Consider the following 27,442-nt stretch of genomic DNA (forward strand, 5'->3'; position numbering starts at 1 on the left):
GCTGGCTGGATGACAGAGCCCAGAGGGTGGTGATCAGTGGCACAGAATCGAGTTAGAGGCCTGTGTCTAGAGGAGTTCTATAGGGATCAGTTTTGAGGCCAATCTTATTCAACATCTTCATCAACGACCTGGATAAGGGGACAGAGTGTACCCTCAGCAAGTTCCCTGATGACACCAAACTGGGAGGACTGGCTGATTCTGCAGAAGGCTGTGCTGCCATTCAGCGGGATCTCAACTGGCTTGAGAATTGGGCAGAGAGGAACCTCCTGAGGTTCAACAAGGGCACGTGCAGAGTCCTGCATCTGGGAAGGAACAATGTCATGCACCAGTACAGGCTGAGGACTGATCTGCTGGAGAGCAGCTCTATGGAGAGGGACCTGGGAGTTCTGGTTGATAATAAACTAACCATGAGCCAGCAATGTGCCCTTGCGGCCAAGAAGGCCAATGGCATCCTGGGATGCATCAAGAAGAGTGTGGCCAGCAGGTCGAGGGAGATTCTTCTCCCTCTCTACTCTGCCCTGGTGAGGCCTCGTCTAGAGTCCTGTGTCCAGTTCTGGGCTCCTCAGCTCAAGAGGGACAGGAAACTTTTGGAGAGAGTCCAGCACAGGGCCACCAAGAGGATCAGGGGACTGGAGCATCTTCCTTATGAGGAAAGGCTGTGGGAACTGGGGCTGTTTAGTCTGGAGGAGACCAAGGGGGGATCTCAATATTTACAAATAACTCAATGGTGGATGTTAGGAGGTAGGGGCATCAGTTTTTTCTGTTGTATCTAGTAATAGGACAAGGGCTAATGGAAAGAAGTTGAAACACAAAAAGTTCCATTTAAACATAAGGAAAAACTATTTCACTTTTCAGATGAGGGAGCCCTGGCACAGGCTGCCCAGGGAGAGTGTGGAATTTCCCTATCTGGTGGTCCTCAGCCTGCCTGGATATGTTCCTGTGTGACCTGATCTCGGTGGACCTGCTTGAGCAGGGGGATTGGATCTCTAAAGGTCCCTTCCAACCCTACAATTCTGTGATTCTTGTAAACAATGTGTTTTTCACAAAGTTTAGTAAACCATAGCTGCAATGTGATTATCATGTGTAATTTTTAGATGAGGCTGGCATCCGTAGGTTTGTATGTTGTTATTCCTCATTTTGTTTGCAGGGTTTCCTTCCCTTACCCTGCCCAACTGCTCTGCCTTGCACGTCAGCAACTTGTTAAGCAGTTCCTTGAGCATTAGGATGGATTAGTGAGGAAACATGTATCAGTATGTATGTATTCCATACTAGTCAACAGAGCAGTCTGAATGTCTAGAAAAAAAAAGACTGTCTTTGCTTCAAAAGACTGCACAGAAAAGCAGTACCTTTCTGTGCCCTTTATCCTTTAGGATAATCCATATGCATGAAGCTACTATGGGATTTGACCCCTTCTTCCTATTTTTTAATCACAGGCTCTTGCTGTTTTGTAAACTGTCTGTACCAGTCTTTCGGGGAAAAGCCGAGATCTTTGGATAAAGAGGCATTTGGCTAATAGATTAAAGCTTTATTTGTTCATTTTGTTTAAGAGCATGTGAGGTTTTAGATGCAGTTAAGTTGCTAATCAAGCTTTAAAAAGTCAGCCTTGCAGATCTTGTCATGATAATTTGCTAACTCAGATACACTCTCTATTTTCCTATATTCATTACTCCTACTGGTAAAATTATTTCAACTCTTGTAAAAATAAATTAGTCATGCCAGGAAAGTAAGTGAGAAAATGTTGTAGTATCAAATCCTAAAGATCAGATGGGATGTACTTCTGCTGCCTCTGGGTTTTGAAAGAAGAGATTGAAGAGCAGAGAAGAGACGTGTTTTTAAAATACAAGTTGAAATGTGCATTTACTAGGGTTTTGCTGTCTGAGTCGTCTTTGATAACAGAGAGCATTTTTCATATATATATATACACACACAATTTCGTTTATATATAGATTTTTTTAATATATAAGAAATTAAAAGATAGAGATAATAAATGGAGCTTCAATGACATTTTTTGACATTTAACACTTAGATATTAGATTTTCACATTCATCCTTGAATGTATATGTTGCAGTACTTTTAATTGTGCTGTAACAATAGGATTTTAAAGAATCTTATATTGATGTGGTTGTGCCAGAAAAAAATAATCTTTCCTCGCTTCCATCCTTTCCCCAAGGCAAAAAAAAATAGATGGAATATTTCTCTCCTTATAAAAATCCCAGTGCATTTTTTCCTTTCGTTGTGCCTCTGTTAGAATTTAAAAAAAAACCCTGCTCACAATAAGAAACTTGAAAGTAGAATACCAAGTTGAATTCTGTATGAACCTTTTTAGGAGTTGATCTTATCTGGAAGAAATTAAGTGCTTTAATCAAGAGAGAGGTAGAGATTTTGAGTTTTATTGTCATGTGAAAATGGTGAGGTCAGCACAGTCTTATCTTTGTTTCATTGTGTAATAAAAACCTCTTTTGAGTGCTTTCCCTGCATTGGAGTTTTACAGCCAAGTAGCTGATGGAGTTTGTATTAGCTGAAAGCTGTTCTGAGGTGCAAGCCTATTTGATTTCACAAGAATGTAAATTACTTTTACTGTAAATTTTTTAATTTTTGGACTAGATTGCTGAAAGTTGTGCAATTAACACTTTTTAGTATAAAATCATTATGGTTCCTTTTTTGTGTGTGTTTTGCGAACTTGTGTATATGTTGTTTAGGCTAAAAATAGTCAATGTTGTTTCAATCTAACAGAATGTCCTGAAAATGATGAGTTCATTAGTACTGGATTAAAAAAAAAGCGTCAGAAGTTAATTACCACACAAACAAAATCCTGTAAATTGAAACTGATTTTTTTATTTCTGCAGAAAACATTTTACCATTTAGAGACCCTTTTCTAATTCAGGTTGTTCAGCTAAGTACATGCCCTATTTGGGTGAGCACAGATAAACGTAAAATGCTTATTAAACAATTATGTGGTTTCATCACAATAACTAACATACTGTCTTTAAGCCACTCTACCATCATAAAAGCTCGAGATTGGAATAATCTTCTGTATCACCTCTTTTTTTAATCTCCTTTTCTGACAATAGTTAATGATAAGATTATTCATACAGTTTATTTTCTAATGCTTTCTACGGTCTAAACTAAAACAATTGGACTCCTGCATGTACTTGAAGAGAGTGTATTGTCTGTAATGTTTTATTACAATTCACCAGAGTTCATTTCTGTTTTCCTGATTCCTTCATTTAGAGAGAGCCTGGAGCGTCTTTCAATGTTTAAGAAAATAGAAAGAAGACCTATGGCTTGGCCCTGCCAGCTCACTATTGGTTCTAATTTGTCTATAAGGATTGTGGCCTACAAATCAGTAAGTTTATAAAATGGTATGTTTTAGTATACATTTGGCAGCAGGTTAAGTGCAGCTGCGTGTTTTTTTCTTAAAGCTAAGAAAATAAAAGATAAAACAACATCCAAAATAATTATAGTAGGAATTTTATGTGCTTAGAAGCCAGTACATCTGAAACTGTGGTTCCCACAGCAACTCTTAACTTCACCATATTGTACACATATGTTAAAGAACTAAAATTCAAGATGTACAGAAATAGAAGTAATTGCTATCTGTGCTGTGACACTTAATTTGAAGTATTGAAGCTGATGAACCTGATTAAGAATGCTGCAATTGTGTGAAGCTTTCCATTTGGCATCACTGATATGTCTCCAGTTCAGTAGGGCTTAATATGTATTTCTTAAGCCATAGGCATGAGAAGAATTATGCACATGTGTATGTGTAATGGTGGGTGTAAATGTTTTACCAGCTATTGTTTCGAATTGCATCTATTGTTATTTCAGACTTGGGGAAAAAAGGTGTATTTTTTCAGCTTGTTTGCTTTATACTATTTGTCACAGTCTGTTTCCGTTACAGTTTATATGGGTCCTTCACAGAGTTCTGGGAGGAAGTAGCACAGAAAATGTGCAAAATTCCAGAACAACTGAATAATTAAAAGGTAACTGTATAGTGTGGCAGCATTGATGGATCTGATGAGGTGGAGTTTAATTGGTCTTAACCCAAAACTAGAATCTGGGCAATATTGCAAAGTTTCAAGAAGATGTTTTATCAAATTGAAACATATCTGATTTCTAAGAGATAGGCAACCTAGCCTTGAAAGACATTATCTGCTGCCAACTTTCTATTTATGTGTCCTTTTTTAATCCCAGACCTGTACAAATATGCAGTGAGCCCCCTTTCAAAGGTGTTTACACACAAAATAAATTAACCTTGGGAGAGTAAGCATTGTGAACTGAGTGACTCGCTCGAGGTCATATAGCAGCTGGATCAGAGCTAGGAATAGACTTGTGATATCTTCTAGTGTATTCTATTCTGTCTTTTCTGTTTTTTTCCCAGTTCTCCATTTTTCTTCTCCTTCACTAACTATACCATCAATTTTACTTAAGCAGAGAGAAAAGAAAGTATTTTTATTTCCCTGTAGTTGAGAAACATTCAGTCAATACAGAGATTTATTCTTTTTTTCACCTTTTAGTTTTGTAGTGCAACTGGGATCTCTTTCAGCCTTTTGGGGAGGTTACAGTAAATAGGGTATTTTTATCCTGTAGTGTTGTAAGCCTGATGCAAAATTTGGCCAAACAAGCTGAATAAGCACCAAGTCTTCTTGTATCTTTGACATACATATTAATGCTTTGTCAAAAGTGTTTATATAGGTAAGGGAAGTAAAATACATAAATAAGAAAGTTACATTTTTATCCTATGACTAAAAGGCTTCCACAAATGACTTAGCCCATGACTTTAATGAATAACCAAGATAAGCATACAGTCAATATGATATAGTTTTGGTGGTAGGTCTCATATAGATGAAACCTTGTGCTGAAAGCATTGTGTTAGCAGATAGAAATGCATATTTGAGACTGTCATTGTTTAGTCCCTTATTGGCAAAATAATGCAGAACTTGATCTGAGAGATTTTAGCATGTTCCGGTAAGCACTCTGGGTCCCACTGAAGTGTTAAACGTACCTTTTCTTTGAATTCTGATATAAAGGTCACAGAAGAGAGGGTGAAAAAAGTTTGGACAGTTGTGGATGCTAAAACCCTGAAAAAAGATGATGTGCAAAAAGAAACTGTTTACTGCTTGAATGATGATGATGAGACAGAAGTCCAGAAAGATGACACTATTCAAGGTATGACTTCTTTATGTGCACTCTTAAGACAAACTGAAGATGTTGGCTTGTACTCTTAAATTCCTTAAGTGCCTTTTTAGTTTTAGACTTTGAAGCCTAGCTGTGATCTTATAATACAAGCTCTGTAAGCTGATGGAACACAGAGACTATTATGTGAGAATCTTTACCTTTGCATATTTAAAAAATTCTTACTATTGACAGTAATAGGAAGAATAGTAATATCAGCAGGTGAAACTTGGAAGGCACTGCAGCTTCCTAATGTATGTTGTGAAGGACTTTATCTCAGTTCTGCTACTTCTATTCCATTTTCAAATCTCAGTTATAGTAATGACATGAGTACTTTCAAACCAGGTTTTTTTCTAGATAAACAACTGCTCTAGATATTCTGCAGTTGGGAAGGTGAAACCATCAAAGGAAGGTTTAGTCTTCAAGAGTCTGTTAGCTTTGCTGTTTAAACTCCATAATAGGTTCAATCTGAAACAGTGGTATGCAGAACACTTTTTTTACAACCTTCAGCTTTTTTCTGAGTAGATAAGTTCCTTGGAAGATTAAAGGCCCTAGGAACAGTGTGAAATTGTCTACTTTTAAAAAATTGAGCTAAGCAAATATGTTTACTTTTTTGCCACACCATAGATGTATATTGTTGCTAATCTTTTTCTTTCCTTTCCTGTTTCAATCCCACACAAGCAGGGCAAATGGATGGAAGAACTATTCAGTTAACAGTACAAAAAGTGCTGTCACATTAATAAAATAAATTGAAAAATTACGATACATACTACATTTTTAATTTATCATCTTTCAATTGTAGCTATTCTAGGTGTTTTGTAGCACTAGCAAAGATGTCCCGATGACAATGTGATTTTTTTTTTTTTAAGCAGAAATTATAGCTAAAAGCTAGTGGTCTGTCTTATAACTTCAAAGTTTTAGTAAAATAATAATTTTAAAAAATGCCACTTTTTATAATCAATATATTTTGAAGCATTTGTGACCATTCTCTGATGTCCTGACTGCCTAAGTTGGTGAGTAGGTGTGGAATAAATGTAAAAAGAAGTGGAGAACAAAAGAGACTAAAAATTTCTCTATGGGTGTTGTGATTTTTTTTACAGTTTGAGATGCTCATGTCTCATCAACTTTTGTGGATCTTTTTAGAAATGTCATAATAAACAATATTTTTCATTTGAAGCACACTGAAATTTCTTTTATTCTGTGTGTCTGCTTTTCAGTTTCCAGAAAAACTGTATCTGCATAAAGGTTTTGCATCCAGGGACTTAACTGTGTTCCTTCTGCTTTTTTCACACCTGAAGATATTGTTCTTAGTCTGTGGCAGTATAACAGTGATGATGTTACAGGGAGCATATTGGAGTTTGAGGAGGGGGAAATAAGCAGTTGGAACAGATGATACCTCTGAGAAACTAACAACTTCTTATTTTGCAGCGGTATTCCTGTAATGAAAGGCATGGGAAGTAGACCACAAATATTTGGAAAGACCATTTCTACATACAAGAATGTTTTGGTTTTCCACTGAGTGTGAAAGTGTATCTCAGTGCCACTGTTAATGTGTTTTGTTCTCCCTTCTGGTGTAATTTCCTGTCCATGATTTGTGTGTTTTGAGGTTTTTTTATTATGCTTACAGGGAGCGTTGTGGTTTATTTGCTGAAATCTATTCTGATTTGCTTAAGTCCATTCTGTGAGCATAGCTTTGTTGGACAAGGTGTTCAGTTATCTTATTTTCCTTCCTACTCTCTATGAAGGTAGCAGTGTTACATAAAACAATGTACAAGGAGTGTGACTGCTGTTTGTGAAGTGCAAAATGTGTCTATGGGTTGTGTTGTTTTTTTCTTAACAGGCAAAGTAATTTGATGAGCATGTGTGGAGTGTAGCTGTGGGGCATGCATGCATTGTTAAAATATTCAGGGAGATTATTTCAGTGTTGGAATTGTAGGCCCATATGCTTACCAGATGCTCTACTCTTGTTCTCCAGGATTTCGCTATGGGAGTGATATAGTTCCTTTTTCTAAGGAAGATGAAGAGCAAATGAAATACAAAACAGAAGCAAAATGTTTTTCTGTTTTGGGATTCAGCAGGTCCTCTCAGGTACAGCACTAAACTTCTTCCCTTTCAATACAGATGTCACGGAGACCCCCCTGCACGTTGCTAGATATGCTTTTAGAGTGATGCAGTATGGTGGTCCAAAGTGTATTATTAACTGAGGAGTAAGTTAATTGATGTATTTAAATGAGATTTAAATTTAAATTTAAATTTAACATTGATTTATTGAAATGAGAAGCCAGCCTCAATGAGAACTGTAACTTGGTTGCCCCTTGGGGACGTTCAGAACTTTAGTTCTGTTAGTAATGCAGGAGCTTGTGTACTGAAAGTGATTGATCAAGGAAACATATAATACTTGAGCTTATATGCCCTAAATTGGCCAGAGCAGAGAGATGTTAGAGACTGATAAATCCTGTACCAGAAACTGGATCTAACAAGTGAAATGTGTCTGAATGCAATGTTTCAATGAGACAATTTCTTGCACCTTTTCCTGGGCTATTAACCTACAGCTAAGTCTTACTGTTGCCATTTAATTCTGTAAGATATATTTCACCATGTGCGGTGTTTTCTTATGCTGGAGACTGGCCTCTTATTTCCACTTGAAGTCTGACTTTTATTGAAAACAGGAACTGAAGAGGAAAACAGATGAGAAGATTCATGCTCCTGTGAGCGAGCTGTTATTTCACGTGTATATTTTCCCCACCATTGGTCAGATAGTGTGGTAATACCTTCAAATACATAGTTGAAAACTAACTGTAGGAATATTTTTGATTGATATAAATATGCCTCAGAGTTAACAAATTGGTTTTGTGTTTTTTTAATGCATAAAATATTTGTTGCTTTTGATAGTTTTGATGATGTGTTTCTCTTGTCTATGGATTTCATAACAAATAGGAATTGTATCTTAAATACAGTTTGCTCTGGTCCTGTAACTAGCAGTCTGAATCACTATTCCTATTGGTAGTTGCATAGACCTCAGTGAAAAAAAATTATTCAGAAGTGACTGCAGGATTAAAATGACACTATGTAGATAATGATATCAGGAAGCTTTAAACTATAACTGAAATTGTTAAGACTTGTGCTTTCCTTATGTTTTAACTACTGCATTTTTTTTTTAAATCGTAATACTGACACTGTTCACATGTATGTTTTATATTAAATTGTTTCTTTTTAAAACTTTGCAGAAAAGGTAATTTATTATTAACTAGAGAAACTGGAACAGCTCCAAATACATAATTAAAGAAGGACTAGAGCCACCTTATATTATTTTCTGAGTTATTCACATCCCTCAGGAAAGAAGATCAGAGGCCACTTAAACTTTGATTTTTAATTTATAAGCAATGCCACGTGAATCAAGCAGTAATACATGAAAATATTTAAAAGGGACTTTTTTTTTTTTTGCAAACAAAAAAGGTGTAGTGATATATATATCTAGTTACTTATACTATACTGAGTATAAAATTTCCTGAGCTTCTGAAGACAAAGCAGCAAAGAATAGTTGCAGGTGGAATAATCTGAGTTGAAGAACCATGCATTGAACAGATCTGTTCTGGTGCAACTTGTCACTGACTTCAACAGCATTATGGTAACTTGATAAATAATGAAACTACAGGTTTAATTTGGAGACAGTGCAATTTTGAAGAAACTTTAACAAAGAAAGGTAATTTAAAGCAGTGTTCATAGCAGTGTGCAGTCTTTGTGACAGGTTTTTTGCTATTGCAGTGTTTATCTGGGTGTGTCTCACAGCTCTAGCTCCAGCACTTCCAGCAATGCCCCTGGTGAAACTGGGGATTTTTTGGGTCAGCCATGAACAGCATAAACTCTAACAGAAATACTTCTTTGCCAGCACAGCTGTATATATTCCAGGTGGCTGTTGAATTTGCTTTATTAATTAAGAGTGACTTTTTTCAGCTCCTTTTTGACATATCTTTGCTAGGAAAATTTAATAGCATAGTTGTGGTGTCAGGTTTAAATCTTTTGTTAACTATTGCCATTTTTCACACTGACTTTTCAATTACCATATTATTATTCAGAGCAGTAACAGCTGCAAGTACCATACTCTTTCATTCTGGCCCAGCAATAAGAAGGTATGAAAATATCCTGATGAATAGCACTGAATATCCGTATTGAGTGATAAATGGAGATAAAGAACGTATGTAGGGCATTAACTTCTATGCAGTGTAATTAAATTTTGGCTTCTTGCTTGGCTAGTGTGTTAGTTGTTTGACAATTTAATGGGCCCAGTTGCTTTAATGACATTTTCTTTAGATGAAACTAACTCTTGACATTTGAATCTGTAGATCCAGAGACATTACTACATGGGTAACCACGTTCTGAAGGTCTTTGCAGCGAAAGATGATGAGGTAAGGTGAAGAGAAGTTTAACGCTGAAGGTGTTTTACTGTGGAACAGAAAAGAATAGCAGTGACACCTGAGTTTGCCCTGTCTTTATGTGCTAATAAACCAAGTATTTTTAATACAGCTTACAGAAGTCTTACTCCATTTCCTTCTAGGATGAAGAAAAGTTGGATTAGATATCCAAATCAACACCATATGTAATGAATAATGAGAAACTGGGGAATATTATGTTTGTACAAGGGCATGGGGAACCTGGAATTGGTGCTTAAGTCTGTTCTCATGTAGAGCAACAGTGTGCCTTGTCGCTGTTATTTAGAACAGACCTCCAAATTATTTAAAATTAGAGGTAAAAACCTCACTGTATTGCTCCGTTGTGTTCCTTTAAAGGTTTGACTTCCCTCCCTTTCTCTCTCTTGTAATACTTCTGAGAGCTCTTCACACCTAGTGGAAAAGACATGCTGCATCTAAAGTTTTCTCAGCTTTGAATGGAACCACTATCATGATGAGATTTGACCTTTCTGCTGCTTCGTTTTTTGAACGTGACAGATGCTTGTGTTGAAGTTATAGCTGAAATGGGAACTAGTCTTGACTAAATCAGTGCTGTTGAATTCACTGTGAAAGATGTATTTCAGCAGCCCGGTGAGAACTTGCATGACTCTGGATGTTTTTTTTCTTTTCCTCCCAGAATGCAGCAGTTGCTTTTTCTGCCCTCGTTCATGCATTGGATGAGTTGAAAGTGGTAGCTATAGTGCGTTATGCTTATGATAGAAGATGCAACCCACAAGTTGGAGCAGCTTTTCCATATATTAAGGATGCATACGAGGTAATTTTTCACTTTCACCTTTCTGCAGAGATCCCCTATATGGATGCTACAAATACCAATTAATAAATGATCATATTTGAACCATATGAATTTGCAGTGTTGTGTAATACCAGAAAAAGCTAATGTGACCTTTCAGATTGCTTGTAGGATCTAGTACCAAATCTTAGGACAAGGAGGTAATAAATAAATTCCCTACCAAAAAATAGATGGGATAATAATGCCATATGTTTCTGTTAGTATCCTCTATATTACAGATTTAAATAATACTGATTTTTATTTCAGTAACATAGTAATAATTTAATTTTTTTATCTTGGAAATATCTTTTTTCTTTGGTATCTAGAAACAGTGTAATCACATAGTTATGTTACCCCTGCTTTCTTCTTGTTACTACCTACCTCTCTGGTTGCAATCTTGAGTTGCACTAGATTCTTTCATATTCTTAAATTCATAGGGAGAATTAAGAGGACAGTAGTATTTTTATTTACTTAATGAAGTTATTTTAAAAAACAGAAGGAGAAAAAAAGTCTGTTTCTTAAGGGAAAAAAAGTTCTGTACACAGCTAAATTATATTTGAAATAATTAAGAAAACATTCTGAGACCCAAAAGCAACACAGTATGTCAGAATTTTGGTAGCATATTTTTCAACTGATCTTACTTATAAGAGCCTATTGAAAGAGCTAAATGTGTGTAGCATGGCTAGGCAGTGGCGGAGGTGGGGGCGGACATAACAATCTTCAGGCTTTTGAAGGGAATAAACATAAAGAATGGAAAGGAATTATGTAGGGTGGTGTAAACTGGAGGAGGTGAATAAAGGAGAAGGTAGGCTGAGAAAGTTTTGGTTTTTTAACAAACTTTTGACTTTTCTCATAGTTTACTGTGTTTCAAACCTCCCAAAGTGCTAATACATGGATTATTTAAAGCTTGTCTGGTTGGGACAAGAATAAGGGACCAAATGACCTCTGAGGTCTTTATTCCACCAGGAGAAAAATGAGTATAGCCATCACTGTGTTACAAAATAATGCTGTGGTTTGTTCTGCTTAAAATTGTGTTGCTCTGTAGATATTGAAGTATTTTGATATGCACAGATAGTGTATATTCTATTTTTCTTATGTTTATATTGCCCTAATAGGGCACTCTGGCTCAATTGTTTGTTTTTCTTTTGTCACAGTGTCTCATCTATGTGCAGCTACCCTTTATGGAAGACTTAAGACAGTACCTATTTTCTTCCTTGAAAAACAATAAAAAGTGCATTCCTACAGGTAAGAGAATAATTTCTGGGCCAGTGGACAGAGTAACCTATGTGTCTTTCTTTAAGACTCTTAAAAGAGTTAAACCATTTGGCTTTCCAATGAAAATATAAGCTTTGTCATTTTTTTGGCTTAGGGAAAAAACCCCAGCCTTTTGGGAATATATTATGGTGATGTCATCTTGAAATATAAAGCGTATATCAAAACTCTGCCAGCTTAGTTGCAGGCTGAGCAGACCTGAGGTTTGCAGGCAGTCTTTTAAAACTGTCGTGTTAAATGACTTTTTTCTTGGGTTGTGTGATTGTTAGTTTTACAGGATCTCTGAGATTTAATCCTCCATATCCTTTGATTTTTGAACGCAATTGTGAGACTGAGTGATGAAACCTTCTTGTGGGAGCTACGATATGCAATTAGATAACTAGAATTAGAATAGAAGCATCAGCTGCATTTATACGAAGCTGATCCTGTAGCCAGCTGCAGTATGGCCTGTTAATATAATATACAAAGGCAAAGACTGTTTTCTGTGGCATGTGGTTTTTTAAAGCACGGTCTTATGGAGTCCAGACTCAGATGGAAAGCATCTTTGGAGAGCCATAGAACATGCAGCTATACAAAGCTTGACTCACTGTTCTGAGAATTTTGCACAGCAATGAGCGTAAATGGATGTAGTTGAAAATCCATTCCTGTTTCTTTAATTTGTTATGAAATCCATTGAATGGGCATCTGCACATTGGGGTATATGAAGCATGCTGGGTTGTTTCAGAAACCAGTTTCTGTTTTCTTGCCTGTAACCAGTAGTTTGAGGACAAATCTAAAACCTATCTTACCCAAGCAATAGGTGACTATTGTGAACTGTGTTAATTTGCAATCATAACTTTTAAAACTTACGTTATACCATTTAGTTTTTCAAACCAACCATTCTCTTTATTTTTTAAGTGGCCTATAAACCTTCTGTTGCAAATAAAAACATCTCAAAAAAGAAGAAAAATGGAAGCAGAAAGGCAGTAGTAATTGAGGTCTTGGGGGGGAAAAAAAACAAAAGGCTTTATGACTTTACATTGTACTCCTTAAATAAAGCCAGGGGTTTACTACTGTGTCCATTATCCATATTTTTTATTGGCATATCTCTGCAGTGCATTCTGTGGCATGTAGTGACTTGATCAAAATCTCACATTGTGAACTGAAGCTTCATGTATAAATTGTTTCAAGAAGTGCATCCATCTGCAATTGTATTTATTTGTCTCTATGTAATTGCTGCCTTAGTGGATCAGTTATCTGCTGTTGACTCCTTGATTGATTCTATGAATTTGATTTATGAAAGTGATGATGGAGAAACTTTTGAGGACCTGTTTAAGCCCAGCAAAATCGCAAACCCTCAGTTTCAGAGGTTATATCAGGTGAGACGAACTATATGGCATTTTTTTTTTTTCATTTAAGACTTTTAACCTTTCTGTCTTTCTCTGTTTCACATTGAAAAGAATTGTATTGTGAAGATGGGAACTCTTTTGCAGTTAAATATGGGGTAGCCAATGATTTCTGTGTTGTCCCCGAGATAGATTTTATTCTTAAAATTTCCAGTTTTCAGGGAGCAAGGGAAATTAGACCTATCTGAGGTGTCTGCAGTAGCATCAGTGATATCACAAGCACTTAAACTAGACAAGTTAAAACTTGCTTGAGTATCTGAACATTGTACTGCAACAGTCATGGTGGGGTTATAGATTCAGTCTTCAGCTTTAGGGCAAAGAGAGAGATCGACTGAGAATCAGGGATCCCTTTAGCTTCTTATTCTGTGTTCCATCAACATGTGAGCAGAGCCACTTTTCTGTGTATTGTTGCATCTAGCAGTGGCTCCAAAACAGGTCAGTCTGAGGTGAACTTTATCAGGAGTAAATATTTAACATTGGAGACATTTAAAATATTCCATTTGGGTGTCTTAGCTGATGCATTTTATAGGTGAACAGAACAGTTCACACTTCTTGCAGTTACTGTATCAAGCTGTCTACATTTTGATTTACATTTCTTTCATATTATGGAGACTTTTCATTGCAAGTATGAGGATGAGAGACTTAATAATATACTGGAATTCAAATGTTCAAAAAAATTACACAGCAAATTCAAAAATAAGAAAGATTACATTGCAATTTATGCAGCTGCAGAGTTGTGCTGTATACAGAACCATGGAGATACATTTTGACTCCACTCTGAAAATTGGCCAAAAATGGTATTAAAACAACCACATTTGTCGTATCTTGATAATTCCAAGTGAAGTTTTTTCAGTTTACAAGTGGGAAGAAGATGCTTCTTTAAATTACAGAAACTTACCTTAGTTTTGAAAAGCTGTGCTACCTCAGTCTTGTCAAAAAGAAAGGATCTGAAGGTCGTATGCGTGTTTCAGAAACACATGTAAGCCCACCTTCTTAAAATCCTACTCTGAGACCCACAGAAGTCAGTGTTCCCTTCAAATTCTGCCCGTCATACTCACAAGACTGGATGTAACCGAATGCAAGATTTGGTCAGTAGAAGGTTATTGCTGGACAAGAGCTTAAAATTGATTGACTTCTGCATAACTCATATTTTACAAGAATTGTAAAGCTTGAGTATTACAAAACAAACATGATTTTGCTTGTAAATGAAGCACATAGGGAATACAGTTTCCTCTGTTGTGTTACTAGATACAATTTTGCATTCTTTTGGTTCAGTGGATGTTGCCCAGCAATGAAAGATGGTGTTTTCAGGTGTGCCATTGTCTTCTGAAACAGTGTGATGGTGCTGTCTCCACAGTTGAATCAAGTGCTGTTAGAAGAGAGTAACTGTGTAACTCAGCAATTTGCTTAGCGAACAGTATTTTGTAAAGATGAATGCTATTGATGGAAAAAGTATTTATTGACTCTTACAGTGTACTGGGTAGTATGCAGTTCTTGTCCACAGTGCTTGCTGTTCATAAAGCCCTAAATTATCTGCCCTTTTATTGCTTTCTTTTGGCCACATGCAGCCTCATTGTTTTTGTCTTACTGTTAATCTGTATAAGTTGCAGAAAGATTGTTCTCTCCTTTGCTGCAAACGTGTTCCAGGTTCTTAATATTTTGCAGTTAGACCAAGTGAAGCTGCTGGTTCTTTAAGAACTATGAAGAAAAGTTATTCATCATCTTTTGAAAGAGGCCAGTAAATTCATTGGGCTGAACAGGAACTATAAATGGTTTGGAAAAATATCTCTGAAAGAGAGGATGAACTTCCCCTTCATTTCCTTGTGCTGTTGCCTAGTAAAGATATCTGGAATTATAAGTGACAAGCCAGAATTTGAACAGAAACGTCAAGCTATGTCATGTCCCTGGAAGTAGTGGTAGATATCAGGAAATGACAGTGGGTGGAAAGGAGTGGAAGATGGAAGAATATCTTATATCCAGAGTTTCGACTTGTATTCCTTGCTTCCAGAAAAGCCTTAAGTGAACTTCCATAGCTTTTGTGATGGTAGACTTCCAACGTTATTGAATTGTTCCTCCTTAAATAGAGGGATTTGAAACACAAAAGATGTGGGGAATGCAGTACATTTTATTTGATAACCAAATAAACAAATTGCTCAGCAATAATTGTTCTGTACTAAGGCAGACCTGGGTGGAAGGTTTGTGGGGATCATGGCCTGCAGCATTGCATAGTTCATGGGATCCAGCTGCAGAGTCTGCATCTAAATATGCTGTAATGGCACTTATTAGACCATGTATGAGTGACCTTAGACAGAGCTAGTTTATAAGTGGTTGGATTGAATGGTTGTGTTCTTTCAAAAGGCAGAGCAGCAGAGAGATACGGAAGTTTGTAAGGACTTCCAGCAACAGGTCTTGTGTCTGGTTGAATGTAGTGGATCTATTGGAAAGTCATTTTGAAACCATCACAAAGTAGGTATAAACTGAAGCCTCTAGTGACAGGACAAGGGGTAATGGGAAGCTGGAACACAAAAAGCTCCATTTAAGCATAAGGAACAACTATTTTACTGTGAGGAGGATGGAGCACTGGAACAGGCTGCCCAGGGGCATTGTGGAGTCTCCTTCCTTGGAAGCCTTCAAAACTTGCCTGGATGTGCTCCTGTGTGACCTGATCTAGGTGGACCTGCTTGAGCAGGGGGTTGGACTAGATGATCTCTAAAAGTCCCTTCCAACCCCTACAATTCTGTTATTCTCAGACGACTTTTGGGGCGATTCAATTCACACAGGTTTAACCATGCAAAACTATCTAACTAATGTAAGCTGAGTTGTTCAAGTCTGTTCCATAAGCCATGAAAAAAGAACCATAGGAAAGTAATTAACCCTTCTTGTTTCAGAGATCATAATAAGTACGTGACAGTTGTGGTTGTGTAGTGGGAGTATGTGACTGATATAAACTGAATGCTTCTCTTGTAGGTAGCTGAATTTATCTCCCATGTACTAAGGTTTTAAATGTTATCAGATCCCGATAAGATTTATAGATGTGCTTAAATATGTTCTTACAAAAGTGTTTTCCTAGATGCTGTGTGGAAATGTATGGTGTACGATGCTTTCTTACCATAAATTCCTGTCTACTCAAGCATTTATCCCATTACTTATCATGGAATTAATTATGTGAAAAGCCCACTTCATACATTTGAATGCTGTTCCTCTGAAAGCTGGCTACATCTCTAGGTTGCAAATGAGGAAGACCAAGGGGGAGCTAATATGTTGCTGACACGAAGCATGAATAGGATAGTGAGTCTAGAAGCCAGTGACAGTGTGGATTGCCTCCTAGTGAGTGAAGGTAGGAGTGGTTCTTACTGGGCACAGAATGAAATGGAAGCAAGGCCAAAAGGGACTGTTTGGGATTAGAAGCTCAAGACTAACCTGTTCAGCTCCATTTGCATTTAGCATCTGAGTTTTAGTGGTGTTTCCCACCTCAAGTTTCAGAGGTCAGCATCTCTGGAAACAGAAACAAGTGCAGGCAGTAGCTACTCAAGTCAGCTGAGCTCTTGAGCACACGTAGGGAGTTCAGGCAAAAGCCTGAAAAACAAATTCACAAAAGGGGACAGAGTTTATTTGCCTTCTTAGTTTAATTCAGTTCCATAACGTTGTTTCAATGTGGGGTTTTTTTCTATCACAAAAACCATTACTGCAGCTTCCAGCAACATTTTTACTCTCTTTCAAAGTAATTATGCATTAAATCATTACAAGTGTTTCCAAATCAGTAGCCTTGTATGACTGCCTCCTTTTGAAAGTATGCTCTAATATGGATTGGAATCTTAATGGCAGCATGAAAGCACGTCAGTATTGATGTGTAGCATATGGTCTGGATTTTCTTTATTGGCAGCTTTTCAGCATGAATAGAGAGTTTTGTTTTCTTTGATTTTGTTTCTTAAATTAATGTCATGTCTGAGAGCCAACAGGGGAGGAAAACTCTGCTGTATTCATAGTTTACTGAGTAGTTACCTTCACACTTTTGTCTAATTCTCCCAGTATATAATGGGCTTGGAAAAAAATTTCTCCTGTATACATCATGTGTTTTGTATGTATGTGCATACACTGGTATATGCATATCTATATCTATATAGCTATGCATATATATATTTGCACAAACATGCATCTCTACTGCATTCCCATCCTTCACAACTACTTTGTTTTTAAAATTCTCAATGGAATTTCTGTAGTCTGCCTCATTAACCTCATCTCTCTCCCTCTGCTTGGCTCCTTGTATGTGTGCACTGTCTCCACACTTTGGTGAAAAAGCCTTCTCCTCTGTAGCTTCTACCATCTGTCCCAACTTTGATGTACATCTGTCATGCCCCTTCATTCTCTCACTCTTTTCAAAGCTAATTTGCAAACATACCTATATTGTGTGCCTCATCTGTGCACATTTAACTTCTCTCTTTCCATTCACTCTTAAACTGGTGAAAATTTATCTTGTATGCTTACTGAGCTTTATTGACCAAGAAAATATATTTTCTTTGAAGGACAACAAATTGTGACAGTAACCAGAATAAATGGTTGGGATATATATCTTGTCTAATTTTGGAATGTATATCTTTCCCATGTGACTGTTCTACAATAGAACTAAATTTTAAAGGTAAAGTGAAGTTAAAAAGCTGAGTAAATCCAGCTTGTTCTTGGGATTTACCTAGTAATTTTCATAGAACTTATCCCAGTGAGTGTGATAATCTGCACCAGTATTCTTGTCTGATCATATGACTTTTAATCCACTTGTGATCTGGAATACTTGTCAGCCGTATCAAGGTAGTTTTTTTAATATGGAAGATACTTGGCATGTACCGTATGATGTCAGGCATACAGGTGTTATATTAAAGCACATAAAATAAAAGTTGTAAATTGTTTCTTGCAGTGTTTGCAACATAAGGTTTTTCACCCCAATGAGCCATTGCCACCAATTGAACAGCACCTTTCAGACATGCTGGAGATGCCCTGTGTAATAAAAGAAAGGTGTCAGGCTCCTCTTGAAAAAGTAAAAGCACTTTTCCCTCTAAAGGAAGTTGGCAAGAAAAAAGAAGAGAAGACTGCTCAAGACATCTTCAAAGACAAGTAAGTTAGAGATGTATTATGGATGCTTTGAAACTTTTTTACACTTCAGATTGTTTTTGCTAGATGAAACAGGCTTGGAATCTTGAACATGGGTGGAAAATATCATGGTACCACAGTATGTCTGGAGTATTTTGTGACTAGTGGTGGTCTTGCTATTATGGGGCAAGACACTCCAGGAACCAGACTGTAGCTTCCTCATGTCTCTGTTGCTGCGGAATCCATCAGGTTGGAAGGGAGCTCAGGAGATTTCTTGTTCAACCTGTTGCTCAAAGCAGGGTAGCCTCTGGGATCTAATTGGCTAACTCAGAGCTTCATCCAGACTGGTTTTGAAGACATCCAGATATGGAGACTGCACATCCTCTCTAGGTAACCTGTTGCTTTGCTTCCTGTCGCATGGTCAAACAATTTGTCCTATTGGTAGCTATAAAATAGTTCAAATAAGAATAAGGGAGAGTCTAATTTAGTTTAGAATAAATGCTGCACAGCTTTAAATTAGCTTTGTCATCACGCTCAATTTAGGTTGTTCTGTAGCTTTCATTTTGAATACCAAATCAAAAGAAAAACAACTTCATTATTATCTGCTGTGCAATAAATATGGATGTCTTGAAAAATCAAAGTGTTATGGACGCTTCCTGGAACATCTATTGTCTGAACAGCTTTTAAGGTTTTTTTTTCCTTTTTGTTATTAAATATACTGTGTTTACTTTATTTGTGCTGCAAATATGAGGAATAAATCCTTAAGTGCTTCTGCATGGGTACTGTCACCCCAGCCAAATCAACTTGCTGAAACAAAATCTTCTTCTTAGTGCTTAATTTATCAAATGCCTGTAATAAAACTAGTGGGTTCCCTGCAATGTTGGAAAGTTCTTAGTTAGCTCCTTCTCCTTCCATTTTGTCATTTTTAGCTCGGTCCTTTAAGCACTAGGAACAAAATCTTTGAGGCATTTTGAGGACTTGCTTAGCTGAGGTGTCATATGCTTTACCTTGGGCTGTCTAGAGCTTCCTCAGCATGTTTTCTTTGGGAAGACATGACACAGGACTTCTCACATTACTGCTCTGGAATAATGACCACATCTCTGTATACAGACTGGGAAGTACCTTGCGTTTTATTTTGTTCATTACTCTGTGTGCCTGTCCTGCCTTGGTGTGTCTGTGAATTCATACTGACTAAATTCTCTTATCCTTGTTCTGAGTCTCAGTTTCTCTATGTGTATGTAGGCATACATGCATTTATATTTCTATTTTAAAAAGTGATAGAACCAGTTGAAAAAGGAAAAAAAAGTAAACCTTGAGTTCAAACAAACTAGGGAGAGAACTTGAAGAAAAAACAGTGACCTATTATCAGTAGTTGCTTAAAAACATATTGCCTCAAAGGCATCAATTTGAGAGGTAAGAAGGAAAGCTATTTTGTTAAAAGAATAGTTACCTTTAGAGGGATAATGAAAGCAGCTATAAGATGGAAATTGCTGTAAGGCATTAAAATGATTTTAAAAAAAACCTGTAAGGGAAAAAAAGGATGCAGACTGCTATGCAGTGAAGAATGAATGGTGATAGAATAAAAAAAAAATGTTAAAAAATAACATTGCTGTAGTAATGACTGGGAACAGCAGCATTGTCATTACCACAGAAGTGTTAACTGTATGGTTTTGTTCTGTGCTTGGGGAAAAGCTGAGTGATGTAATTAAATCACTTCATAAAGTACATCACTGCTACAATGACTAAGGGAAAATGTTAAACAACACATAAAACACGTAACATTTGACTTATTAAAACTGTCAGATCTAGATAGTTTGTACTAAAATGTTTTCAAAAAGTTGGTTAAAAGCTCTCTTGACCATTGTTTTTATTTTCTAAAACTGATCTGAGTCTCTTATAATCATATTGACCAGATTAATCTCTGCTTAAGGTCTAATGGGATTAAGGCAGCAGCAATGTAAGCATATCTTAATACAGATTTTAATATTCAGCATTCATTTTTCTAGGCTCTGTGTAGTTAGGAAAAAAATCCAGTAAAACGAAAGTATTTTGCTTTTTCCTTCTTAGGTTGGCTTTGGAGAGGCTTTTACCTCATCCATCTTTGCAGTATGTGAGAGGCTTCTACAGAAATGTAGAAATGGGTGTTTTAAATGAATCTTGTATTTTATTAATTTATTAGTTGCATGTTTTACAGTTTAAAAATACTGCCAATCAGTGCAGTATCAGTAACAGATTTGAAATTCCAGATCCTTGACTGGTATAAATAGTTGCGGATTCATTAGTTTCTGCTGTACTGCCCTATCAGTATAGGTTTGGTCCTAGGCAGTTAAGTGCAGCAGCATTGTTTATGTTTTCCTCTTTCTTCCAATCCCAAAGCACTTCAAATCATTAAAAATAATGCAGGAGGAAAAAGGTTTGAGGGCATTGCAAATGATTGCCAAACACCTTTGGAGAAAAATATTCTAAAAGAGAATTTTCATTTTTCTTTGCGCCTTTCATTAAACCATGTCAATATACAAGAGTTTTGGTTCAAGTAGAAGTTCTAAACTCACTGGTGTTATCTAATTATCAGTTTCTTCAGTTTACAGACAGGCATATTGGCTGTCTAAAACAATTGAGCAATTTGTTCAAGGTCAACCAGAAATTCTGCAGAGTTGAGAATGAAGCAAGGTGTCCTATCCTTGTCCTGAGGGCATAACCGAACTTGTCATTTCTCTCAGAGTGATAAGTGAGGTTATGTTGGATGACAGGAGTTGCTGAGGAGAAGGGGTTTCATTTCAGTAGTGACAAAATTGAGTAAAGGACAGAGAAGATTACTGAAGCAAAATTGGATAGATAAAGATTAGTGGGGAGGAGTGTGCTATAGAAAGTAAAAAGGAAGACTATGCAAGTTCTTTCTAATCATATTGCTCCTCAAACATGCAATGCAATTTTTAAAATCAGTCCTAACCTTGGAAAATGCGAAACAGCACTTAGTCCAGGGTCTCTGGCTTTGTCCCTGCATCATCAAACAGTTTCTTCTGTTCACTGCAGTAGTAGAATTTTTGAGGGGAAAAAAAGAAACTTTCTTCTTTTTAGTATTCCTTGAACACAAATGCTGCTGTTTATGTCACTGAGAAGCTCCCAGTCATGATTCTTAAACTGAAATAGTTTCTTCTGCATCAGTAGCCTGTCATATTAAGTGACACAGGACACAGTGTCTGTTTTATTCCCCTTTTGTGATTACCTGGACTTTGTTTTCTTGCCAAGGTGCGCTTTAAAGCTTGGCACAATAGATGTTACGGTTAAGTTCTCAGTTTGAATGTGTTCCTTGATATGTGTTATCTGTGAGGACAAAGCCAGAAAGCAGCCTAAAATCAAAGCTTTTTTTAAAGTAACAAATAGTCTTTTTGAAAGCATTTTAAGATGTATCTTAAAAATTCATAAGAGAGTCCTTATATATTTAATTGGGGTTTGTCTAGCAGGTTTTTACTGATGTAAGTGGAAGTTTGTAAGTGTTTGTGTGCTGATGGAGAATATGGGTCATTAGACTTGAAAGCCACTGTGTAAACAGGGTTGTAGTGACTATTAATTCCAAGACAGGAGTTAGCAGGTAATTTTTTAAGAGTAAATGAATTTCTTACTGAAGTTTTCATTTTCATTTCATTTAGATTTAGAACAAATCTGGTGGGAATACCAAATGTCATGTACCATAAATCAGTAAATCGTATATGGTAAATGAATGAGGTTAACTCAATACACAGTTTACAAATAAAGTGACTGGGGAAATTCTGTATTTAGAAAGGTGGAGAAGGTGTGTTTAAGTAAATTTACTGCTGAAATAAGCATGAATAATCTTGTATCTTCAACAAGCGGTACCTTTGCTTCATGCCAAGATAAAGTTTGATCTCTATTTTTTTCGATCTGCTTTGTGAAGCCTGTGGGACTGAATGAGACATGTATTAATTTTTTGGTTTTAGTGTTAATTTTGGAGCAGTTATATAATGCAATTCTTTCTAGTGTATATTTCATTCATTTACTGACTCCCTGCTGAGTAGACAGGACAGTTTACTTAAGTGTTTATTTTTGTCCTTCCCATTTGCAGCAGTGAAGATGGACCCAATGCAAAGAAACCAAAAATTGAAGATGAGGAAGGAAGCTTTAGCATCCTAAAACTTGCTGAAGGCAATGTCACCTCTGTAAGTGTATTTTTACAAATGTGTGTACTATAGTGAATATACAGAATTCCTGATGAGAGTTTCTAGCTGAAACGTTTGGAACTCCTGTCTATCTATATGTTTGAGACTCTGCTAGAGATAGTAAAGATAGTCAACTTAGGTGTATCGTAGCACAAATTTTCATCAGTCTTGGATATTTTACGACAGAATTATCCCCCTGGGTCTAGAAATCTAAAAGGCAAACCTGAGGATCTGAAGAAAACCAAATCTCAGAATTGAGATGTAGTACTTGAATTTTGTTCTTGCTATCTTTCATATCATCTGCATCATAGAAGTTGCCTCTAAATGTTTAATCAAAGGTGTTGTTCTGATTTTAGAGACTCCTCTGCATTGGTTGCAGTTCTAAATCACAACTTTGGCTTTAACTTGCTGCTAGATCTAACTTAATTCCAGTTGTTTTGTACATGAGTAGATGAAGCCTGTATCAAAACTGCACCTTCCTTTACGTGATATTTTCCTATTACAGAAAAAAAGTGATTTATATTGCGGTAACTTCACTTGTTTTCAAATGTGCAAGCTTTTAATTTTGAGCTTCCCATTGGAGTGGCAAACCAATGATTCTGCACCCACACGCCTCGGAGCTCCCTTTCTTCATTAAGTGTCTGTCAAGATGCGAGTGGGAGGTCTGGACTGCAAAGAGTCTCAAAGCTGAACTAGCAGATAACCTGAATTACTGTGTGTCTGACTCCAGAGAATATGGCTGGCCTCTAACAGTGAAAAATGAAAGCAAGCTCCTTATATTCTTTATGTAAAAATGAACTACCCACCTACCCATTACACATGCCATTGAGGATGATGTTTAACATTATTTGAGTGGAGAGTTGAGGAGCATAGTCATATATGTTTAGCATGTACCCTTTTTAGCTCATATCAGTTTTAGAGGTGTCAAAGGTGTGTTAACTGTAATATTAATTTCATGGTTAATGAAGCAGTTATCCAACTTTGGGCACTGTGACCTTGCTGAAACTTTTGAAGTTGTTTGTCTGCTCAGTCTTGTGGTCTATAGCCAAAACATATCTCTCTTGCCACCTTAGACTCCTTCCTTCAGCTGCTTCTCAAGCTGATTTCAAAGGCCTTACACTCGCTCTAAGGTGTCCATACAACAGATAAGGGGGCTCTGACGCTTTTAAATAATTTTAACCTTTTGCTTGCAATTCTTTCATCAGTCGCCATGCAACTTGAAGTCTGAAACATGCTTGTATGAAATAGTAAATGAGGATAGGGATTTGGGGGGGATCTGTAAATGAGGAGGGGTAGAAATGTAAAGAATCTGAGGAGGGAGACTATAAATGAGAAATCTGTGGAGTCTGGTATCAGTGTCATAACTAACCTTTGCTAGGAGTTGTGCGTGTTAACACACATTGTAAGACTTGCTTTTGCCAAATCTACATGCAGGCAAGTGTAGAGCTTCTGTTTCCATATTAAAATACACAGGAAATTAAAGATTCTTGTTGCATTGCAAGAGAAAGAAGTGGATGTTGGCAGGCAATTGTATCATTTTTGGACCTTTTGTAGGTTGGCAGTGTTAACCCAGCAGAAGACTTCCGAATTCTGGTGAGGCAGAAAAATGCTGACTTCAAAGATGGTAAATGACTTTTATCTATCTTAATTATATTTAATAGCATCTTCAGGATTCAGTAAATGCAATCCACTTGTCTAAACACGTTTCTGGTGCTATGTGAGATGCTCTGTTTACTGACTAGCTGCTAGTGCCACTCAGCAGAGAAAGGTGTCACATGTAATTCCCATGTCAGTACTTACTTTCCCCTTTTAAAAGTCCTAGGTACCTTTGTTTCTGTAAGATGGCACTTCACAGCTACACTGAGCCATCTGAGCAACCCCTCAGATGTTTCTAGCAGAAGATCCATTGGTACTGACTGACTGCTGCATTCAGACTAGGCATCAGCTTCTCATCTGGCTTCATGGAATCTTTCTGGCTTGGAGAGCTGTTGGCTGTGCACAGTGTGATAAACCTGTGTTCTGCAGTCTACTTATTCTGTTCTACGAAGAAAAAAGAATCTGATGCTTGGGATTTAAATCTTTACACGCAAGGATCATGTCTTACTGCTTGTTTTGAGCAAAAAAAATCAAGACTGAATTTAGAGTAGTAGTATGTGACTCTTAAAGATGAGAGGAGGCTCTGTGCACTGAATCTATTCTCAGTGTACAGCAGGACAGGGTTTTGATGCAGAGGCAAGGAAGAATACAAAGCACAGTTCAACCACTGTCTGGCATGCCCTAAGTATGAAAATGCAATGGAATTGTAATATATTTGTATAATATTTCTCTACTGGAACAACTGTACAGACACATATACAGTCCAAAAGTATCCTTAAAAGAATGCACAAGATGAATGGGTTCTTTTTTTTTTTTTAAAAGGTGATTTGAAGGTAGTGGCAATCCAGATAAAACTTGTCTGCCGAATAGCCACTAATGTGGCAAAGAAAAGGATTTGCAGAGGTGCTGGAGTAAGGTACCTGGTATTTCAACAAGGCCTTTGCTCCTTTTGGACATAGTTTGAGGAAGGTGTTGAGTAGTGTGATACAGTGTGTTAAAGCCTACATAACTATATCTCTTCTAAACTTCCAGACCTGTAAGCCAGCTAGCCAGTTTTTTTTTAATAGGGATTTTGCATTAGATCCACAAGAAATTGTTGAAAAAATACTTGGAATTGTGTTCTCAAAACTGAGATGATCAGTATGGAGTAAAAAAGCATTGTACAATATTTTAGAATACACAAACTGTGAAGCAGTTGACTGCTTTGTTACAGTAATTATTTTTATCATGTAGGAAAGCTTTAAGGCAGAGTTAAGTATAGTGATTACCCTTGAAGATGGTTTAACTAAAGAGTGCTTAAATATGTCCACTTGGTAGCTGTGCTGGAGATAACTGCAGTGCGTGATTGGATGGCTTCTGAAATTTTGAGCAATCTGCTTTTATTTTATGTGTAATCTGCTCTGTAATTATGAGGTGCAGTTAGACAGAATGTAGTGCAGCCACCCATTTAAAGGAGAGACAGAATCCGTCATAAATAAAAACATACTCTACATATTATCTTTTTCTTCTGTGCAATCCTTTTTCTGCTTTAGAGCGTTTTTGGTGGCTTAATACATAAAACATTACAGGCATGTTTTTAATGGCTTGCTCTGTTGCATTCTGGTTATGTAAATGGTAAATTCAGCCTTAAAACTATTCAGTGGTTCTAAGGAGGTTTTTTAGAATAATTTTATATCATGATTAATGATAAGATCTTTTCTTTTTCCTCTCCTGGAACATGTGAAACGTAAAATGTCTTTGCAGGAAGGATAATCTGTGGCATTCTAGTAGTTTATTGGAAGAAAAAAATAAATTACATTTTATGTGTCAGGTTGCAGGCAGGAGAACTACCAGGTTGCATCCTGTTTTGTTTCTTGCTTGTGTAAAAGGGCATCCAGTGTAGTCTTCCAAACTAAACAGAGCCCACGTTCTCATTTCAAAACAAAATAGCAAGAGTCCCTCCATAGGGATGAGAAAGACCTTTCAACGTTTTTATTGGGTGTGGGATTTTGGTAGACAGAGAGGTTGTAGCAGTAGAAAGAGCTGTACTTTAAATACTGACAGTACAGTGGCTTCTTAATTAAGCTTGCAGGTTAATGGCAGACACGCTCTTCTGCAGTAGTCCACAGTGAGTCTCATGAAAATTATGAAGTTACCAAGGCCAAAGGGTGGCAAGGGGAATGTTAAATTGTATTTTTTAAACAGCTTGTAGGACATCCTGAAGAAAGTGAATACCAATGCATCTCCTGCAGTGGCCTCACTGGGATTTGATGACCAGGGTTTGTGCTGTTCATAGGAGGAGCCAAAGTGCAAGTTACACAGCCTATGTCTGATGCTATGTCTTGCAGCAGACCAGAGCAGGAGAAAAGATACATTCACTGTTAGTGAAAGCTGGGTCACTAATGTGTAAATAGGTGTTTTTAGAAAATCCAAGAGTTTCAAATTGGTAAGGGTCCTAGGGATAGATTTTTTTTTTAAGAATGGCAACTCAGTTTCTGCAACAGTAATCAACTTTGGTTTTCATTAACATCTATGTAGTTTATTACAGTAGGGACCCACTTACAACTTACATGATGACTTATGTGTGATGGTGTCAACTTACAGGTTAATGTTGATTGTTCATGTAACTAGTATTGTGTTTCCCCACCAGATAGCTTTACTGTCTTATTTGTATTCACGGCCAGAGAGATGTCATTTCATGCAGGTCTTATTTTGAGCAGGCTACAAGTGCTCAGTCATCACAAAGAGCCATCTTCTGATAAGAGCTTCTGACATTTTTGTCAATGAATGCAAATAACATAGATTAGTTTGCCTGAGTAGAATCTAATTGCTACTCCCAAGGGTGTACAATGAGTTTCTTCATTGCTGTGGCTTTAGAGAAGATTCTCAAACGCAGGGAGTGCTCGCCATCTTTGTAATGCCAAAGGAGCAGCTACATGACTACCAGTTCATCCTGTGAGACTATTCACAGGTTTCCATCCATTTCTGGAGAGCTGAAGGTGTCTGATACGGTATTTTGTGTTTTTATACGCTTCTGTAGAAGGTAGGATGTATTAATGATGAGTAAAAAACAATACTGATGCCTGAATAGTATTTTCTGTTTGAGTTTATAGGCCAGATTTCGTTGCATCTTACAGAACTTCTGCCTGAGAACATGATGTCTGAAGTCCTGTAATGGAAAGGGCTTTTTTTATATTTTACTGGTTGTCAGTGAAGAGAAAAATTTGCAATGATGACTGTACAGCTTATGGATATAATAAAAAATGTCCAGAAACAAATTGTACCAAACTCTCATTTTTATATTTATAGCAAATTTGTTACTATTTTTATTCCTGGCATTTCCTTGCAAAAATAAATTTAACAGCCAGTAATTCCACATGTAGACTTCAGAAATATTCTGTTATGCCTGAGGTGTCACTCTTTTGCCATGGCATATAGCTAACTTCTTAAATGTAAAACATGGATTTTTTTTGCAGTGGATGCTTTGTATGCATAAAGGAATTGTGTCATTCAAGAATTGTGTGTAAGAGGTTCGCA

General features: G+C 36.9%; 1 protein-coding gene across 2 annotated transcripts in view; it reads left to right on the plus strand.

Annotated features, from left to right (window-relative positions):
- The window catches only part of XRCC5 (X-ray repair cross complementing 5), a 54,790-nt gene that overhangs the window by 12,975 nt on the left and 14,373 nt on the right, over positions 1-27,442 (plus strand). The window contains exons 7-17 of one of the 2 annotated variants that reach the window (XM_062004965.1): positions 3,232-3,346; positions 5,031-5,169; positions 7,151-7,263; positions 9,519-9,581; positions 10,261-10,398; positions 11,568-11,658; positions 12,910-13,043; positions 17,980-18,176; positions 22,237-22,330; positions 23,885-23,954; positions 24,147-25,517. In XM_062004965.1, the coding sequence (XP_061860949.1) occupies positions 3,232-3,346; positions 5,031-5,169; positions 7,151-7,263; positions 9,519-9,581; positions 10,261-10,398; positions 11,568-11,658; positions 12,910-13,043; positions 17,980-18,176; positions 22,237-22,330; positions 23,885-23,954; positions 24,147-24,250 (1,258 nt within the window). In that variant the 3' untranslated portion in view covers positions 24,251-25,517. Of the gene's footprint in view, positions 1-3,231; positions 3,347-5,030; positions 5,170-7,150; positions 7,264-9,518; positions 9,582-10,260; positions 10,399-11,567; positions 11,659-12,909; positions 13,044-17,979; positions 18,177-22,236; positions 22,331-23,884; positions 23,955-24,146; positions 25,518-27,442 lie in introns of those variants that run through there. The other variant, XM_062004964.1, reaches the window with a different exon arrangement.

The sequence above is a fragment of the Colius striatus genome, chromosome 11 (assembly GCF_028858725.1).
Source record: "Colius striatus isolate bColStr4 chromosome 11, bColStr4.1.hap1, whole genome shotgun sequence".
NCBI classification, from domain to species: domain Eukaryota; kingdom Metazoa; phylum Chordata; class Aves; order Coliiformes; family Coliidae; genus Colius; species Colius striatus.